At 53.0% G+C, this 17,634-nt stretch overlaps 6 protein-coding genes across 6 annotated transcripts; 2 read left to right on the top strand and 4 right to left on the bottom strand.

Moving 5' to 3' along the window:
* Positions 1–369: 369 nt before the first annotated feature.
* VC83_00006 (uncharacterized protein) lies at positions 370–4,818 on the bottom strand (the record flags this gene model as incomplete). Its single annotated transcript, XM_024463703.1, has 6 exons — positions 4,525–4,818; positions 4,319–4,355; positions 3,551–4,271; positions 1,501–3,402; positions 982–1,439; positions 370–882 (listed from the first exon to the last, which is right to left on the bottom strand). The coding sequence occupies exons 3-6, from the start codon at positions 4,101–4,103 to the stop codon at positions 370–372; spliced, it is 3,426 nt and encodes a 1,141-aa protein (XP_024328520.1). The 5' UTR covers positions 4,104–4,271; positions 4,319–4,355; positions 4,525–4,818.
* VC83_00005 (uncharacterized protein) lies at positions 4,794–7,746 on the bottom strand. Its single transcript, XM_024463702.1, has 3 exons — positions 7,633–7,746; positions 5,998–7,566; positions 4,794–5,927 (listed from the first exon to the last, which is right to left on the bottom strand). The coding sequence occupies exons 2-3, from the start codon at positions 7,474–7,476 to the stop codon at positions 5,541–5,543; spliced, it is 1,866 nt and encodes a 621-aa protein (XP_024328517.1). The 5' UTR covers positions 7,477–7,566; positions 7,633–7,746; the 3' UTR covers positions 4,794–5,540.
* Positions 7,747–10,339: 2,593 nt separating this feature from the next.
* On the top strand, positions 10,340–12,559 carry VC83_00004 (uncharacterized protein). The gene is made up of 3 exons (XM_024463701.1): positions 10,340–10,730; positions 10,790–12,107; positions 12,162–12,559. Exons 1-3 carry the CDS (start codon positions 10,433–10,435, stop codon positions 12,235–12,237), a joined length of 1,692 nt encoding a protein of 563 aa, XP_024328518.1. The 5' UTR covers positions 10,340–10,432; the 3' UTR covers positions 12,238–12,559.
* On the bottom strand, positions 12,553–12,742 carry VC83_00003 (uncharacterized protein; the record flags this gene model as incomplete). Its single annotated transcript, XM_024463700.1, has 2 exons — positions 12,553–12,562; positions 12,591–12,742. The coding sequence occupies 2 exons, from the start codon at positions 12,740–12,742 to the stop codon at positions 12,553–12,555; spliced, it is 162 nt and encodes a 53-aa protein (XP_024328515.1).
* Positions 12,743–12,957: 215 nt separating this feature from the next.
* VC83_00002 (uncharacterized protein) lies at positions 12,958–15,735 on the top strand (the record flags this gene model as incomplete). Its single annotated transcript, XM_024463699.1, has 5 exons — positions 12,958–13,138; positions 13,337–13,525; positions 13,693–14,756; positions 14,871–15,173; positions 15,251–15,735. The coding sequence occupies 5 exons, from the start codon at positions 12,958–12,960 to the stop codon at positions 15,686–15,688; spliced, it is 2,175 nt and encodes a 724-aa protein (XP_024328516.1). The 3' UTR covers positions 15,689–15,735.
* A 154-nt stretch (positions 15,736–15,889) lies between these two features.
* Positions 15,890–17,075, bottom strand: VC83_00001 (uncharacterized protein; the record flags this gene model as incomplete). The annotated part of the gene is made up of 2 exons (XM_024463698.1): positions 15,890–16,162; positions 16,914–17,075. 2 exons carry the CDS (start codon positions 17,073–17,075, stop codon positions 15,890–15,892), a joined length of 435 nt encoding a protein of 144 aa, XP_024328514.1.
* Positions 17,076–17,634: the final 559 nt, after the last annotated feature.

Raw genomic sequence — 17,634 nt, 5'->3', positions numbered from 1 at the left:
CCAATGGCATTTCCTGCCCGGCATCCAGAAAGTGTATCCTCCATCCATAACTGCAAATCCCTCCACGTCCCAATCTAATCCTGGCAATGTATCTCTCTCATGCGAGGCCAAGGCCTGCCACTATCTGAAAAAAAAAAAAAAAACAGTATCATCATCCGCAAATCCGCAGCCCTCATCCGTCATAATAACCCCCAAAACTGCGTCTTCCCCGTCATCTCACCACTCGGTTCACAATCTATCCACCCCTCACCATCTCAACTCCCCCCACAATCTACCCACCCCTCAATAGCAAAAACACCTTAACTCCTACCCATAATCAACTCCTCAACCTTCCCCCCCAATCAAATCAAAACTCCCCTCCCCACCTAATCAATCAACAACAAAAACCTCCCTCTCCACCCCACCCCCGATATCAACAACAACACTCTCCACCCCATCCGCCGCCTCCAGTGCCTTCCTCACGGCCCCGAACAGCACCGCAGCAATGCTCGGCGGTACAGCATTCCCAATTTGTTTCTTCACGTTCTTCTCCCCAAACCTATGTCCCGCCGGAAACCCCTGCAGCGTAGCTAACTCCCTATTCGTAAACCCGCGGGTCCCGGAAGGATGGTAGTTCTGGCCCCCGTGCGTGGTGATCGCGCGGGGGGCGATGCTGGTTCCGTCCCAGGGACTCTCGTGGAGAGGCTTGGCGAGCGCAGCGGTGAGGTCGTGGTCGGGCGCGTTGCGAAGGATGGAGGTCAGGAGCGTGTTGACCGAGGTGTAGGGTTTGAGACCATTAGGGGGGGAGGGGTTCTTGGAGTGGGTGTAAGGTGGGAAAGGGGGGAGCGTCTCGCCGGGGCAGGCGGCGATGATGATGAGACGCTGACGGCGCTGTGGGAGGCCCTGGGTTTGTTAGCTTGGATACACATATCGCGGGGAGGCAGGAAGTAGGTAGGTGGTGGTATCATTAAATCGGGAAGGGAGGAAACGGAAAAGACATACCCAGTTCTGGAGATGACAAATCTTCCAGCGCAACGAATAGCCATTATCGGTAAACTGATGAATCAGCGCATTAAACCACCTCGTAAACTCCGCATGTCCAATCCCAAACGTCTGCTCCAGCGTCACCACTCTCGGCCTCACCAACGCCAGCAGTCGTCCACACGCCAACAAACTCGCCGTATTCATCTCATCATCCTTCCCCGCAATCGTATGCGCCGGCGAGAAAAACTGGCAGGGCGGGGAGATGTGAAGGATGTCCACTTGTGCGCAGTTTGGCATGCCGGCTTTGGCTTCCTTGGCCCAGAGATGGCACACGTCGAAGGCGGACATCTCGTACATAGTCGCCGAGGGGAAGTTGAGGCGCCAGGTCTCGCACGCGTGGGCGTTGAAATCGAAGCCCCAGATGACTTTGAGACCTGCCATGTGGGCGCCGCGGGTTGCGCCACCGGCTCCGCAGACTGGGAAAGGGGGTGTTAGTTTGGAGTTGGTTGGGGGGAGAGGGATGGGGAAGAAACTCACAGGCGTCGCCGTAGGTGCACATCTGACCTTCTACACGCTTGATAGTGGTCTTCAACTTGCTGGCAGCACTGGTAGCACGAACCGTCCCATCGGATGGGGGGAATGAAAGCTCAGGCATCGTGAGATCGATCTGGCTGAGCATGCGCTCTTGAGTCGCCTCTGCGATGCTCAATCTGGATTTCGTTGGCGTCTTCGGAAACTCATCCGTGAGATCAACCATGTCATCGTCAAACAATCCGGCCGTCTGCCCAGCAAGCTCCTGGACACTATTGTTGCGCGACCCAGGAAGACGTCTAAGCCACCCCGTCTCACCACCACGAACAGGCGACTTGGTATCATTCCCACCCTTTCGCACAGCCGGAATAAAGGATCCGCCCAGCACAGTCGGTCCACGGAACTGGTACCTAGCCAATCCATCACGGATCCTCAATCCCTTATCAACCAATGCATCCCCCTCCCCGAGATGTCTCAACACGCGCTCGCAGAAGGCATTCTCATTATTCACTCTCGCCTTCGCACTCGGCCACGTCGTCGTATATTTCCATCTCACCGCCACAATGCCCTCCTGCTCAACATTCTCCATACCACCTGGGAAAGGGGTATTCCTGAACGTCGCAGCGGGGAACGCCATATTCGTAATCAACGTCTTACGCACCCTCGTGACGCTGGAAGCTGGAACTTCAGCCAAACTCTGCACAGAAGCCGGACGCTCATCATCTTCATCCACCTCAGTGACCCAGCAGAGCTCATTGCGTTTCTTAGCAAGCAACCCATTCAAATCCCTGGTTCGCTGGAAGCGGTGGCCGCGGAGTGTCAAGGCGTCTGTATCGTCGTTTCGGACCAAATTGGTGATCTTGAGAAAATCCCCGTCGGCGAGCTCGACGACGATGTCACGCTCGAGAGGAAAGTTTGAAACCATGGTTGCCCAGAGGGTGTAGAGAGGGTGCACGATGGGGGGGTTGCGGAGGGGGTAGATGGTTGAGCGGCGGCGGGGGAGGGTGGGGGAGGTGAGGGTGTGCGAGCCGATGATCTCGAAGTCGAAGTCACCCTCTGAATCGGAGGAATCGATGATGGTGGTATGTAGAATAGTCATGTTAGATATAGTGCCTGTAAGAGGAGGCAGGACTTCGTAGTCTTCCAGATCGATCACGGGCTTTCGCTGGGTGGAAGAGCGATGGGGTAAAGTCAGATCTGTGGATGGGCCAACTTCGATGATCTCCCAGTCTTGACTCACGCCGCGATTCTTGGCCTTTGGAGTGGGCGTAGGCTGATCTTTGCTAGCAGTAATAACTTCACTTCCTTGGCTGAGCTTGCCAATATTCTTGCTCTTGGGGGTGGCGGTGGAAGGAATCTGCTCCTTTGCAGCACCAACAATTTCACCTCCACCACTCAACTTTTCCCCATCCTTAATCTTGGGAGTAGGGGTAAGTCCCTCCTTGAAAGCAGCAAGAATATCATTTCCAATGTTGAACTTGCCACCATCCATGTTCCTAAGAATAGAACCTTGCCTCTTGTTGGAACTGGTGACAACCTCACTTCCATTTCCGAAACTCATCTCTCGAGCGCCCGCTGGCATAGGAACAATCTCATACCCCTCCTTCCGATTAATACTCCCCGACATACTGTCCCTTCTATTCGTTGGCGTTGAAAACGGTGAAAGAGCTTCTACAGCTGCGCCTTCAGATACAGCAGTTGGTCTGCGCTCTCCAAAAGTCCACTCAGATCGGCTCAGCGACTGTGCACTCCTCGCCTGTCTCTGCTGGGGTGCGAGTCGTGGTGGGGTGTCAATAGAATCCAACTTCCTCTTCTGTGAAGAAGAATGTGGTGTAGGTGTTTGTAATTCAGCTTGAGAAAAGGTGGTAATTGGTTTTGGAGTGCGAGGTTGAAACTGAAATCGTGAAGCTTGAAATTCGTTAGTCAAGAGCGAGAATGAGAAAGAGGGTAGTGGTGACAGGAAGTGGGCCGCAAGATAATAGTAGAAGGGAGTGAATTTTTATACGATCAAGTCGTGCAAGTTACGCCGAGAGGGGGGAGATAAGGAGATGCTTACCCTCACCGAGAAATTGTACTTCCTCCTCCTCCTCGCTATCGTCCAGAATTATGCAACCCTTTTCGTCAACGAGAGACTGCATTCCCCCCCTGCCGCTGCCGCCGCCGTTCTGAGCGGGGATATCACTCATGCGAGCCTTTTCTCTGCCGCCGCCGCCGCCGCCGTCCTGAGCGGGAATATCGCCTACACGACTCTCCTGGAGGAGAGCCTGCGCCCACCACTGGCCGAAGTCGCTGTCCTGAGCGGGGGCACCACCTACGAAACCCTTTTCCTGGCCGCCGAGAGTCGACTGTGTTTCTCCGTCACTGCCGCTGCCGCTGCCGCTGCCGTTGCCGCTACCGCCTAACCCCAAGCCGGGGAGATGGTTGCTGCCGGGGAGACAGTTGCCGCCGGGAATGACGCGCTGTTGTGACGGCTTAGGCACCCAATTGTAATATGCTCCCCCGATATGCCCGTGGCCTATAACTCGGCCTGTACAGTCCCGCCTGTAATACACATCGCTCCTATCATCTTGGTCTTGTGTGAGATAGATCTCTCCACGCTTACACGGCATGGTTAGGGTTATACTTTGTTTCCTCCGCCGGTTTGGCCTTTTTATATTCTCCTGCTCCAGATTGGGAAGGTGTTGTAGCGAGTTATCGGAAGTTGTAACCACAAAATTGAAGAAGCTTTCCGGTTCCTGACAAAATGTGCAAGTTATGGGAAGGAAGGAAAATGTAGACTTAGATAACGTCAACAAAGCCCCTCACACAATCGAACTTGTCATACCTAGCAAAAGAAGCTGACCCCCCTTTGTCACGCGTACCTATGTCCCCAAAATCAATATAACATATACGCGCCCCTTCTCATAAACAGAACAGCCCCGCTTTTTCGCTAAGCGTTGTGTGTATGCTTATTGTTCTCTTTGTTTGAGAGGCGATAAAGGGGGAAGGGGGGGGCTGAAAGGCAAACTAGAGAAAGGAAGATAAGCTTACCCCTGTAACCTTCTTTTGATGGTTGGTTGCTATGGCCCCATTCTTACTCTTGAGGGGATGGGTGGCTCCAATTTGTAGGATGGGGGAGTTGGCTGGTTTAGCTGGGGATGGAGAGGATGTAGAGTTTTTTGTGTATAATGTGGAGGGTGAGGAAATAGGCAGATGAGGAAATATGTGCTTGGATTTATGGTGTGTGCCTTGTTGTCTTTGTTTGAGAGGCGGTAAAGGGGGAAGGGGGGGGGGGATAGCAAGATAACAGGAAAATACCAAAAAACCTACCAAAACTCCCTTCATCACCCATCACCCATCACCACTTACACATACCTCACAACTCACCACAAGAAAATCACATCAGCAATGCACAAAGGCACACACCATAAATCCAACCACATATTTCCTCATCTGCCTATTTCCTCACCCTCCACATTATACACAAAAAATTCTACATCCGCAGGGAAACAATAACCCCCTTCCATGACGTCCCTCACACCCAGGTGATAGTTCATCCTCCCCTCCTTCTTCCCATCAGCAGTTGAACACCCACTCCCACCCTAGCTGTGCATATCCACGAACAAAGAACCCCAGCGGGCAGCCGCGTGAATGGGACAAGCATGCACCCGGCAATCCGGCCGCGAAATAAGGAGATATCATCACCCTCCCATCATCCAGCGGATCGTGTCTGTTCCTATCTATACCTGACAATGCGGCTATGACAACCAGAGCCAGAGGCTTGAGCGACGCTGTTGTTTATGTCTTGGCCTGGTGGAGGATTTCCGGGGTGTAGTGGGTGCAGGACACCGGACCATGGTGCTGCTCAAAGACTGTGTTTTCTAGCTTGCCAGCTTGCAGTGTCAGTGGGGTAGGTTTCGGGGGCGGTTTTCCGTCTCCAAAACCTCTTCTTCCGAATTCCAGTTTTCTTTGTAGCCAAGAAACGGAAAGGGAAGGGAGGGGAGGACAAATGTAAACAATGAGCTAAAACAGTATAATCTTTGGGCCCAGCCCCAGCATCAGCGTATCTACACAGAAGGCGGGCTCACACTGTCCAGCGGTGCGGCATGTAAGGCTGGTTTAGCACTCGACCCCATCAGCCCCGACGCTTTTCTCTCAAGCGCCGATCTCACCCACTGCGCGACCTCATCATCGTAGGCTGGGTCTGCGGAGTCGCCGGAGGAGGAGGATTTGCTGGTGGTGCCGTTTGTAGAAGCGGCGGGACCGTTGGTGACGCCGTCTTCCTCGCTAATGACGTCCGGTTTGGAGAGGCCGGCGAGCCAGGGGTGTTGGAGGAGCATGGAGTATGTAGGGCGCAGCTTGGGGATTTTGTGGAGGCAGCCGTGCACGAAGTCGCGCGTTATGTCGGAGTAGCCTTCTGCGGGGAGGTCGGGGGGGTCGCCGTCGACGATTGCCTGCGAGGTAATGTTAGATTCCGAGTCCAAGAACAGTAGGGAGGGGTTGATGGGTTGCGAGTAGACTTACGGATAACTGGCTAAAGATGTTGTTATACGTCTCAGGCGGGTACGGGTACCGTCCCATAGCGCACTCAATGATAGTCAAGCCCAGCGACCAAACATCCGACTGCACCGAATACGTCCCACTACTCGGATTCGCGCCCGCCTGCGTGACTTCACCCCCCGATATCCTTTCCGGCGCCATGTACGACTGGCATCCGATATTCGTCTTGGCGATACTAGCGACCAGGTTCCCCGAGACGCCGAAATCGCAGATCTTCACCTGGCCACGCGTGTTGACGAGAATATTCGTCGGCTTGACGTCACGATGGATGATGTTGTGGACGTCCTTCAGCTCCTTCAGCCCCTTGGTGGTGGCGTGGGTGATTTTCCGTAACACGTTCTCCGGGACTCCGTCGCCGTAAATTTTGTCGATGGACCCGCCGTCCATGAACTCGATGCAGATGTACACCGCGCCCTCTTGGAAGAAGGCGCCGTAGAAATCGATGATGTAGGGAGAGACGCAGCGGTGGAGGATGTCGAGTTCCATGATGATGGCGGCGAATTTGGCTTCGTCGAGCTCGAGACGGATTTCTTTCATTGCCATGATGACACCCGTGGAATTCTTGGCCAGAGGCGTGTCGCTGGAATCGCCATTGTCCCCTATCGAGGCATTGGGTGCCAAGGAGCGAACCTGAAGACCCAGTCCAAGCCTTTGCTGCCGTGGCCGCGCGTGGCGCACCTTGTAGACTGTGCCGTAGTTGCCCTTTCCCAGCTCCTCGAGCGTATCTACCTCATCCAGGGATATACTGAAATTATTACCGCTCGAGAAATCAATGCCCTGACCATGGATAACAGCCTTCCCCGCAAAGCGAAGCGTTCCCTTCTCCGTATCCACATAGTTGGAGAACTTGTTGAACATCGACCCCCTATCAGTGTTATTCGCCGCCGGGTTTGCGCTGCCGTTCAGGCTCAAAGAAGGGCTCGCTGCGGGAGCCGCAGGACTTCCTGGTAATCCACCTAACTTCGGCATGTTTCTGCGCTCGCTCAGCGACGGTTTGCCGCCCTGTCGTGGAACAGCAGGCGCCGAGACAAGCCCCTGCGGTAGTTGTGGCCTATTACCCATTGGTAACCGCAGACCTCCTGCCATGTTACCGCCATTCTCGTCGGCCGGTGAAGCCGACGGTCGTCCACCAGGCGGCGTACCCTGGCGCGACAAATGGAAAGCCCTCATCTTCGCCTGCATATCCTGCGGCAAGCCGCCCGAAGCCACCGAGCTCGCCGGTATCGACGAGCGCACCGCAGGTCTCCTGGCATTGTTCAACACGCCGATTAGGTTTGACGAGGACGACATAGTCGATTGATGGCGCGGAGGATCGGAAATAGAGCGCACAGAGGACAGTCTCTCGCTGATTGGGGCCGCGGAGACGGGATTCGAGGAGTCGGCGGGCAAGGGCGAGGCGCCAGAGGTGTCTGCCGGTGCGGACGGGTCGGTGGGAGGAGCCATGCTGTGTTTAGGCGGTTATACCGTCCTCATGGGTGGTGAGCGTCGACACGAGGAATCGTCTGATGGCGCGCGTTGGAGGGAGAAATCAGTCTGTGAAAGGGATAGCTGCATTAGTTACATGCACTTCATATTTTTTCTGCGAAAACTGCGACGTACCGGAGAAGAGGACACAGCCAGATCCTGTCGTGATTCCTGAGTTGAGGGTTTGAGGGTGTCGCGGGGTAATCGTCATGACCAAATTTTCGCTTCGCTCAGAAGCGATCCGGGCGGTTTCAAAATGAGCGGAAGCGATGTGCGCGGTTTCGCAATATGTAGGCTATAGGTACCACTACATAGTAATTTGTATATAAAGGTACATGAATCAATCATTGTAAGAAATTATCACTTCATCACTCCCACGCTCACTCCCACACTCACGCCCACGCCCACGCTCACTCCCGCTCTCGCTCCCGCACCCACTCTCAGCAGCTTCTAGGTCCCGAATTGGGTCCCGATCCTCTAGAGGAATTGGGTTGCCAGCTCGAAGAAGAGCTTTTACCCTCTTTTTCCGGAGGCGCTCTGCCCTCCGGGCCTCAACCTCAGCTCTTTTGAGCTGGTTATTAGCCTCGTTTCTAGCCTAGCGGGCTACCCGGGCTTCTTTGGCTGCAAGCTTCTAGGCTTGAAGCTCGGCTTTCTAGGCCCGAAGCTCGTGAGCGTGAGCAGCTTGGAGCTCACCTCAGAACTGAAGCTGGGCCCGGCTTCGGCTTGCCCGCTTCTTCGACTCCTCAACCTGGCGCCAAATAGCCCGTAGGTCGTGTTCTTGGAGCTGGCCGCCTACTACAACCTCTTCGGTTCCGGTAAGCCAATTGCAGTAGCTCTCTTTTGAGGGGCTACTAAAGCCCCCCGGAACCTGGTGTTTCTAGTACTATTGCCCCTCTTCTACAGCCCGAAAAGTAGAGGGTTTAGGTGTAGAAACCCGTATTAGTAGGGTAGGCGTAGTAGGCATAGGCGTAGGCTATGAGTAGGTGCATAGCTTCATAATAGCTGTATTACAGCTTATTGGCTAGACTCCAGCTTTCCGGAAAGCTGAGACTATTGTAGACTCCTTAAAAGTCTGCTTCCGGATTTGGGTGAGATCTCTCATGAAGGATTGTAGGTCGTAGGTAATGTCCATGTCTCGTATAGCTACGAGCACAGCTACTCTATGCTAGTGCTTATAAGGCTGGAACACTCCCACGTCTAATGGCTGTAAAACGTGTGTGAGATGTGAGGGAAAGGTGTATATAATGATGTTATGTTCTTCTGCTCCAATGACGAAGTCATGGCTTGTATAGCTCACATGAGAGTCGAGTAGTAGAACCTTCGTATCCTCCGAAGCTGTATGCTTTGCAAAATGCTCTAGCCACTGAAGAGCAAGCTAGCTATTTGAAAATCCAGAGTCTGAGTGTAGTACTAGCTCCGTGCCTTTGAGGTTCATATGGTGCCAAGAATCCATATGTATTTTGCCCGGAATGACAAGTATAGGTGGTATGATTTTTCCTACTACAGAATAGACGTACGATTTTCAGGGCTAGGCGTATAGAGCTCCTTTGCTATTCGTGGTATCATAACCTTCTCACCTCCTGGAATTCCAATCCTAAAGCCTGTTTCATCCATATTCCAAATTGACTCTGGCTTTATACCACGCTCTAGTATAAACTCATGGTACTCTCGAAACCACCGTATAATAGTAGACTTATCTTAAGCTTTCGTACGCTGTAGTGCAATAGGCTTTGTAGTGATAAAGTGGAATTCTTAAAGCTCATTCTTAATATATTTAGTAAGCTAGCTCTCTGATGGCGGAGGCTGCAGATGTAGGCTCCGGAGCTGGCAGACTGCAGAAAATATCATACTTCTAGTAGCTCCAAGCCCTAGGTAATACTGCTTAAGGATCCATTTCTTAAGGGCTTCTGACTGTGCAGTAGAGAGCACCTTATTCCTACCACCCTTAGGTGGTAGGTTCCGAGCACGCCGTTTGAGGCTCATCCGTAGTGTTGATTCGGTGTTTTGTTGAGGAGTAGCGGTGAACGGACGCACGTCGCGAAACCGCGCACATCGCTTCTGCTCATTTTGAAACTGCGCGGATCGCTACGATTCAGATTCAGAAGCTTCGGCGGTTTTAATGTGTGGAGAATGTATGTATGAGTAGATCATGTATGAAGTCAGCCTTAGAGTGCATATAGAGTATTATAGCAGAACAGAGTAGACATATGATAAGTTAGTTATAGTACTGGGATCCTACACTAATGGTGTAGCACACGTAATCTTACAGTACATAGTACGGAAGTTCTAGTATGGAAGTTCTAGTATGGAAGTTCTAGTACGGAAGTTTCAGTACCGAGTTCCAGTACGGAAGTTGCACAGTATACCCGCCGAGGAAGATGAGCTTGGTGTGTTGTAGCTCAACGATGCACAGGACTTACTGGCTACGCTGATGCAGAAGTTGAAAGGAGAAAGGAGAAAAAAGAAAGGAGAAAGCAGAAAGCAGAAAGGGAACACACACATTTGGAGATAACCTCTCATATCGAATCGTCGCATCAGGGCGGTGCCTCAAAATACCTTGGCACCACAAGAGACCAGCCAGGCGGGTGGCAGACCCGCAGCCGACGCCTCCTAGACCGCGTCACTGTAACTTACGTCGTGCGCCGTGCGACACCAGCTAAAACCTCACACAACCCTCGCCCCGCATGGCGAGCTGAGGTGCGTCGCCCAACCCAACAACACATTCACAAATCCTCTCACCATCCTACCTAGTCTACCCGCCCGCACCACCAAAACCTAAGAACGACAAAACCATCCTTATCGCAACGAGCACAACGATCACAACGATCACAACGAGCACAACGAGCACAACGAGCACAACGAGCACGCCCTCTCCAACTATAATACCATACTGAAAGCTCACAATTTCCCGAATCGCTCTGGCCGGCGACCCTTAATGGCCTTCTTCACCACACCCACGTCATTCAGACTCGCAAATGGCAGTAATGGCGTCGCCTCCATCGTCAGCAGGTCCTTCACGGCCCGCCCTTTCGATGGTTTCCAGCAGCCCGTCGTGATGAGCCATGAGGCGCATCCGGATCTCGGACGCCTCATACTCCTCGTGTTCGAGGCCGTCATGGAGGTCGTCTGCGTCAGCGTGCCGGGGTATATCATCGCGAGACAGGGCATGTTTAGTGCGGAGCAGCAAAAGTTTGTGGCTCACTTGAATGTTATGCTGTTCACGCCTTGTCTGAGTGAGTTGCCAACCCGATTCGACGACGCTTTCTGTATCCATTACTGACGAAATCTGCAGTCTTCACGAAACTTGCCTCTCAGCTGACGGCCGACACTCTTGCCGACCTCGCTGTGATCCCAGTGATCTTTGCCCTACAAACTCTCGTATCATACCTGGTCTCCATTGGCGTGTCCAAAGCCTTCGGATTAGTCAAGCGTCCTGCGAATTTCGTCACGGCAATGGGAGTTTTTGGGAACTCAAACTCCCTGCCGATATCCCTCGTTATCTCTCTGTCACAGACCTTGAATGGGCTACACTGGGACAGGATACCGGGGGACAATGACGACGAGGTCTCGGCGCGCGGCATTCTTTACTTGCTCATCTTCCAGCAACTCGGACAGCTGGTGCGATGGAGTTGGGGATACCATGTTCTGTTGGCCCCACCGGATCGGCTGGAGATTGAAGATGCGGCGGCTGTGGAGGAGGGGAGATACAGAGATGATGATGGGAGCCAGAGCCACTCGTCGACATTGTTCGAATCGGGCGGTATAACGCCTGTCACCAACACGCATTATGTGCTGCCCGATGACGAGTATGATGATGATGGGAGGAAGCGCTTAAACTCTACCCCGACGGCACCAGAGGTAGACAGTATTCTACACGCTGAACATCTAAGCAACAGCCTCACTTCTTTCCCAACCATCAGACCACAACAGATCAGAGAGCAGCACATCCCCGATGGCATCCGAGGATGGGTCAAGATCGCCGAACTCCAATCGAAACGCGCCGCAAACTTCGTCTCATCAAAGATCAACGCCGTCATCAGGAGTATATTCAACACCCTCCCCTTCCCCGTGCAGAGGGTTCTCGCCAAGTTCTACAGAGGCGCCGCGCGCTTCGGCAACGGCCTATGGGAATTCATGAACCCCCCTCTCTGGGCCATGCTCCTCGCCGGCATCGTTGCCACCATCCCCTCCCTCCAGCGCCTCTTTTTCCAAGAAGGCTCCTTCGTCGCCAACTCCGTCACCCGCGCCATCACGCAGTCCGGCGGCGTTGCCGTCCCCCTCATCCTCGTCGTCCTCGGCGCCAACCTCGCCCGCAACACCCTCCCGCAGACCGCACTGGAGGCGGACAGCGAGGAGAACCAGATTGGGACGAAGCTCTTGGTTGCTTCGCTGATCAGCCGCATGCTCCTCCCGACCTTGATCATGGCGCCGTTCTTGGCGATGATGGCCAAGTATCTGCCGATTAGCATTGTGGATGATCCGATCTTTATTATTGTCTGCTTCTTGCTTACGGGCGCGCCGAGCGCGCTGCAGTTGGCGCAGATTTGCCAGATTAATGGGGTTTATGAGGCGGTTATGAGCAAGATTTTGTTTCAGAGCTATGTTATTTGGTATGTGATCCCCGTCTCTCTCCTTGTGTAGATGTCGAACTAACTAGTATACAGGATTTTGCCTTCGACGCTCATGTTGGTCATGTGTGCGCTTGAGGTTGTGGAATGGGCGAAGCCTATGAGTCCTTGATGAGTGAGCATGGGGCTTCGTTGCCTTTGTCTGACCTTTTGCATGTTGTGGGGTACCGTACCTTTGTTCGGTTGATAGATCAAAAGCAAAAAAGTACATGCAGGAATATGATTCGGGGTAGGAAGAAGCAAGGAAACAATGAACGGCTGGTATGGGAATAAATGGATACCCCTTTATTGTATGTGTACTTTAGTTTTTTGGTTACACGAATATGTGGTTTAGCAGCAGCAGTGTTTAGAGAGATTATAATACTCTTACCAGATGTGTGACCTCATCTCTCTCATGTGTAACCAAAACTGTAGTACAGACCTCTTATTATTGAAGCCTATTAATATGTTAGTATGCACACTTACATGGTATGATAATCCTCATAAGAAACAACCCTCCCACTCCCAGGGCGGAATGTACCGCCGCTGTCCTGGTTGGCTGGTGCTTTTTTGTTGGTGGGGTGATCCTGTGGTGTGTGCTCGGTCCCAATCCCCAAGTTTTTAAAAGTGCCAGTCATTGCGTATGCTTGGTACCCCTACAACTTCTGAGCATAGTTGCTTCAATTGCCTACTATCTTTCTTTCGATCCATACAAACTCCAAATATAGATATATATATATATATATATATTCAACACGCCTCAAGGAAAGAAGCAAGACACAAATTCCGAAAACGGGACTACTGTTTCCATATAGCCCCATTTCATTCTCCTCCAACCGGGGCGGTGTAGGAGATGACAGACAGGAATGCGGCGCCGCCACAAGACCCAGACCGAAAACCCGGCGGTGATGGCAGCACCACCACCAGCAACAGCCACGGAGGTGGAGGAGGTCAGAGGCCGCTGCGGCCCGCCATGATCATGGCCATCCGAGGCGACGATGGCGGGGCAAGCCCCAAGAGCGGGCCTACGAAGGGTATGTCACCCCCCATCCCCCAAAAAATCCGCACATATCTAGTTTTTCCCCATGCAAATGCAAGGGGGCGTGAGCGAGATCGGGCAATCGGGCACGAGACACGGCTGTGGGGTGTGTGTTTGCATGCAAGGGCAGCTATCTATTTATCTATCCTTCTTTTGTTGTCTTATGTATACTAATTCGAATTGGTGCACACAGTCGTATCCATTGAAGAGCCCAAGCTCTCCCCACCAATGCAACCCCTCGACACACCACCCATAAAACAATTCACCGCAGGCGTCGGCAAGCGACTCACCGGTCGCCCCACGCCCTCCTCCTTCAGCAACTCCTCCAAGAACTCCCTCGTCAGCCAGGCGAGCCAAGAGGACATCCCGAGGCTGGCTATGAGTCAGTCCGGGGAGAGCTCGTCGGGGAATGGGCCGTATATTCAGAGACATCAACGCCATCATCAGCATGATAAGCTCCTCAGCCAGGTCTCGGAGTGGTTGCATGTCCAGAAGGCTAAGACGGCCGCGAGGAAGGCGAGGAAGCATAAGGCACACCCGCGTGGCGAGGGGGGAACGAGAATAACAGCCCTACCACCGCCCGCAGAGAATCACAGGACTCGTGCCTGAGCACCATCTCCCTCGAAGACTTGCAATCGATCCTCGAAGACAGTAAAGTGAAATCCACATACCGCCCCAACCCAGAGAGCCCTGTCATCCGCCCGCGCCGACCCTCCTACTCGTCGCGCAAGTACACGTCGCGCCGCTACTCCGTCAATGCTTCCTCGGACACGGAGTACTTCGATGGAGACGTCATAGTCCCCAGCTGCGACGTCGTCCTCGATAACTCCAAGACCCTCAGCTACGCCTCCGGCACCACAACACCCACCACCTCCGGCCGCCGCGCAGACAAAGAGGCACAGGTGTGGGTTACTTTCAAATCGGAGATCCTGAGACTGGCACACACACTCCGTCTTAAGGGATGGCGTCGCGTCCCCCTTGACAGCGGCGCAGACCTCGAGGTCGAGCGCCTAAGCGGCGCCCTCACAAACGCAGTCTACGTCGTCTCCCCCCCCGCCCTCCCCTCGGACCCGACCAGTAAATCGAAAGCCCGCCCCTCCAAACTCCTCCTCCGAATCTACGGCCCACAAGTCGAGCATCTTATCGACCGCGACGCGGAGCTCGGCATCTTGAGCCGACTCGCGCGCAAGAAGATCGGCCCGAGATTGCTGGGGACGTTTAGGAATGGGAGGTTCGAGGAGTACTTCATATCCACCACTCTCACGCCCAGGGACCTCCGCGATCCGGAGACGTCGAAGCAGATCGCTAAGCGCATGCGGGAATTGCATGATGGGATTGAGCTCCTGGAGACGGAGAGGGATGAAGGGCCGTTTGTGTGGAGGAATTGGGATAAGTGGGTTGAGAGGTGCGAGCGTGTGATTAGTTTCCTGGATACGTATCCCGAGACGGGGGATGGCGGGAAGAAGGTGCCGGCGTGGAGGGAGAGGGGGTTGGTGTGTGGGGTGGAGTGGTCGGTGTTTAGGGGGATGGTGGAGAGGTATAGGGGGTGGTTGAATGAGAAGTATGGGGGGGTGGCGGGGTTGAGGGAGAAGTTGGTGTTTGCGCATAATGATGTGAGTTTTTCATGTTTATCCTCTCTTTTCATCATTTCTCTCTTTTATACCATCGTCTCCTTCTACCCTCTTACCATCCACTCTCCTGTCGAATCGAAACCTAACCCCCCACAGACCCAATACGGCAACATCCTCCGCCTCCTCCCCACCACCGAATCCCCCCTCCTCCTCCCCGCAAACACCCACAAACAACTCGTCGTCATCGACTTCGAATACGCCTCCGGCAACACCCCCGGTCTCGAATTCGCAAACCACTTCACAGAATGGTGCTACAACTACCACGAACCCTTTACCCCCTACCTCTGCAACACCAAATCCTTCCCCACCCCCGCCGAGCAACGCCGCTTCATCCGCGCCTATCTCAACCACCGCCCGCAATTCTCGGGCTTTGCATCCGCCTCCGCGACACCCAAGGTGGTGCCTAGCCCTGGCCGGGAAACGCGGGGATTTCAGCGTTTATGCTGGATTCAAGAGGGTCGCCGGTGGGGGAGCAGGCGCCGGTTGGGTATGCGGAGGAGGAGCATAGGAGGATTGCGGATGTGGAACGCAGGGTGGATGAGCTGATGGTTGAGGCAAGGTGGTGGAGAGTCGCGAATTCAGCGCAGTGGGTTGCGTGGGGGATTGTGCAGGCGAATATCCCGGAGCTGGAGGAGTATGATGCTGCGTGTCGGACGGCGAGTGCTGGTGCGCCGCGGGTGAGGTGGGGGAGATGGAGAAGTTGGATTTGGAGGATGGTGCGGGTGAGGAGGTGGAGGGGGGGAAAAGGGGGGAATGTGGAGGGCGAGGATAAGGAGGATGATGAGTTTGATTACGTGGCGTATGCGCAGGATCGGGCGATGTTCTTCTGGGGGGATTGTGTGGCGTTGGGGCTGGTGAGGTTGGAGGATTTGCCGGAGAATGTGCAGGAGGCGGTTAAGATTGTGGATTATTGAGTGGTGATGGGGTGGGCGCTGGTGGATTTGTCGGGGCATGTGGTGGGTTTTTTTTAATCTGCAGTTTAGCATGATACAAACGATGATACTGTTGATAGTCGTCTGGGTGTGTCGGTTGTGATGGGGTGTGTGTTGAGCCTGTGGGAAGTGTTTGTGCATACGTGACGTCTGTATTTTGTTGTTGCTGCCGTTGGGTTATATCTAGTCGCCGCCTGTACTCAAGCATATATTCCACTGAGCGGCCGCTTGTCGGAGGCCAACCAACTCTCTGTGCTGCGAATCGCCAGTGTGGAGCGCTTTAACTCGTAGTAGAGCTATCCGGAGAGAATAGAGCTGGCGCAGAAGCTCGAAATATTCTTCACTTGCCTCCCTGTTTTCACGGAGCGCATTAACTACCGTTGTGACGAGGTCAACGGCCGCGGTGAAGTCGCCGCCTACGAGGCCAAGTGCAGCAGCCATATCAAGTACAGATGTCTTCACTGCTCAACGCACTCATGAATAATCTTCGATAAAGATAACTGACTTCATATAACAGACTACGAAAACACGATGATGGGGGGAGATGGCTGTGATGGCTGTGATGGCTGCTAGCTGCAAGGCTATGCACGTACAATATACAACATACAACCAATGGTGGCTCAGCACAGCCATTTTGAACAACTCAACAACAAATCGGTCGGCGCTCATTTAGGCGTTTTTATTTTCCCCTTCTAAAATGCCTTGATAGCAGCTATATGCAAAGGTGCTGCAGATTATGGTTTTCACAAGTGCACAACACAAACCTCACCAACGGCGCCTCCCGCCTCCCTACCACGCAACCCTCATTAGATAGATAGATGATAACCCTCTAGCACTTTCCAAGAGCAGCTACAGCCACAAGTTAGCTTTGATATCTTCCATAATGTCTGACAAAAACCAATACGTACCCGCAGTACACCGAGGGTCAGTATAATACCCATTAACGTAGCAGTTAATGGTAGCCAGCTTCTGCCAGGTGCTATTCGGCGTCAGTTTATCCAGTTCAACCACGCACCTCATTGTGAGGCAGTGAGAAAGAGCCACTTACCAATTGCCCTGATAGCAGTCGCCCGTCTTGTAGCAGCCAAAGGGTAAGCATTTCCCACTTCAATATATACACTCTCGCCAGTATCAGGGTAGCTGAAGCCTGGTCCCTTGCGACAGTTCACCCGTTTGGAATCGGAATTGATGATAATGCAAGTGGTACTTTGCACGCCTCCAAACCTAGTGCTTCAGGAGAGTTGTCCTGGGCCTCTGATCGGGCGTCAACGACATCTGCGAGGGCAGTAACATCTTCAATTGTTGGAGCGGCCAGAGCAGTAAGGGGCAGCAAGAGCCCGACAAGTGCTGTGAGTTTTTGGAATTTCATAATGAAAATCGAGAATTTAGATAACGAGGTAGGATAGACGGATTGGAGATTTGAGCGGAGCCTTTGTTAAGAATATAAAATGTTGAATTAAGTGGATTATCTCAGTACAGCGGTAGAAGTAAAAGTAATGGTGAATAGCTGTTTTTTAGTTCTAAAATGATCATATAGAAAGGCTGTCGAGGCTAGTATGCAAGTAGGGATTAATCACATTGACAAGGACGACTTTATAGTCCTATATTAGCAAGCCTGTACAACCTCATTTAGTCTAGCTACTATCCTAAGCGGATTTAAAGCTACTAGGCTAATCCCTTTTGACCCAGATCAAGTCCTCTCACGGCTAGACGTGAATTTACAGATGCTATCTCCTTCTCTATCTACTTAGGCTCCTAGCCCTTAGGTTCCTAAAACACCACATAATACAGCTGAATTGCAGTTGCATAGTACAGTGGTTTAAAGCCTAATTTGCTACTGTACACAAAGTCCTCCTAGTCCCAACTGTTCAAGCAGTCAAGCAGCTAATTAAGGGCTGTTAAATGGCTATGCATTCAGCCACGATTCT

The sequence above is a fragment of the Pseudogymnoascus destructans genome (assembly GCF_001641265.1).
Source record: "Pseudogymnoascus destructans isolate 20631-21 unplaced genomic scaffold scaffold_1, whole genome shotgun sequence".
NCBI classification, from domain to species: Eukaryota; Fungi; Ascomycota; class Leotiomycetes; order Thelebolales; family Thelebolaceae; genus Pseudogymnoascus; species Pseudogymnoascus destructans.
Note: the sequence above shows the minus strand (reverse complement) of the source record. Positions and strands in the feature narration are given on the sequence as shown.

Excerpts from the sequence above, each read along its gene's own strand:
- VC83_00005 (XM_024463702.1), bottom strand. The coding sequence starts at position 7,476 with ATGGCTCCTCCCACCGACCCGTCCGCACCGGCAGACACCTCTGGCGCC. Across the intron at positions 5,928-5,997 it reads ACATCTTTAGCCAGTTATCC|GCAATCGTCGACGGCGACCC; the intron begins GTAAGTCTACTC and ends ATTACCTCGCAG.
- VC83_00004 (XM_024463701.1), top strand. The coding sequence starts at position 10,433 with ATGGCCTTCTTCACCACACCCACGTCATTCAGACTCGCAAATGGCAGT. Across the intron at positions 10,731-10,789 it reads GCTGTTCACGCCTTGTCTGA|TCTTCACGAAACTTGCCTCT; the intron begins GTGAGTTGCCAA and ends CGAAATCTGCAG. Across the intron at positions 12,108-12,161 it reads TTTCAGAGCTATGTTATTTG|GATTTTGCCTTCGACGCTCA; the intron begins GTATGTGATCCC and ends ACTAGTATACAG.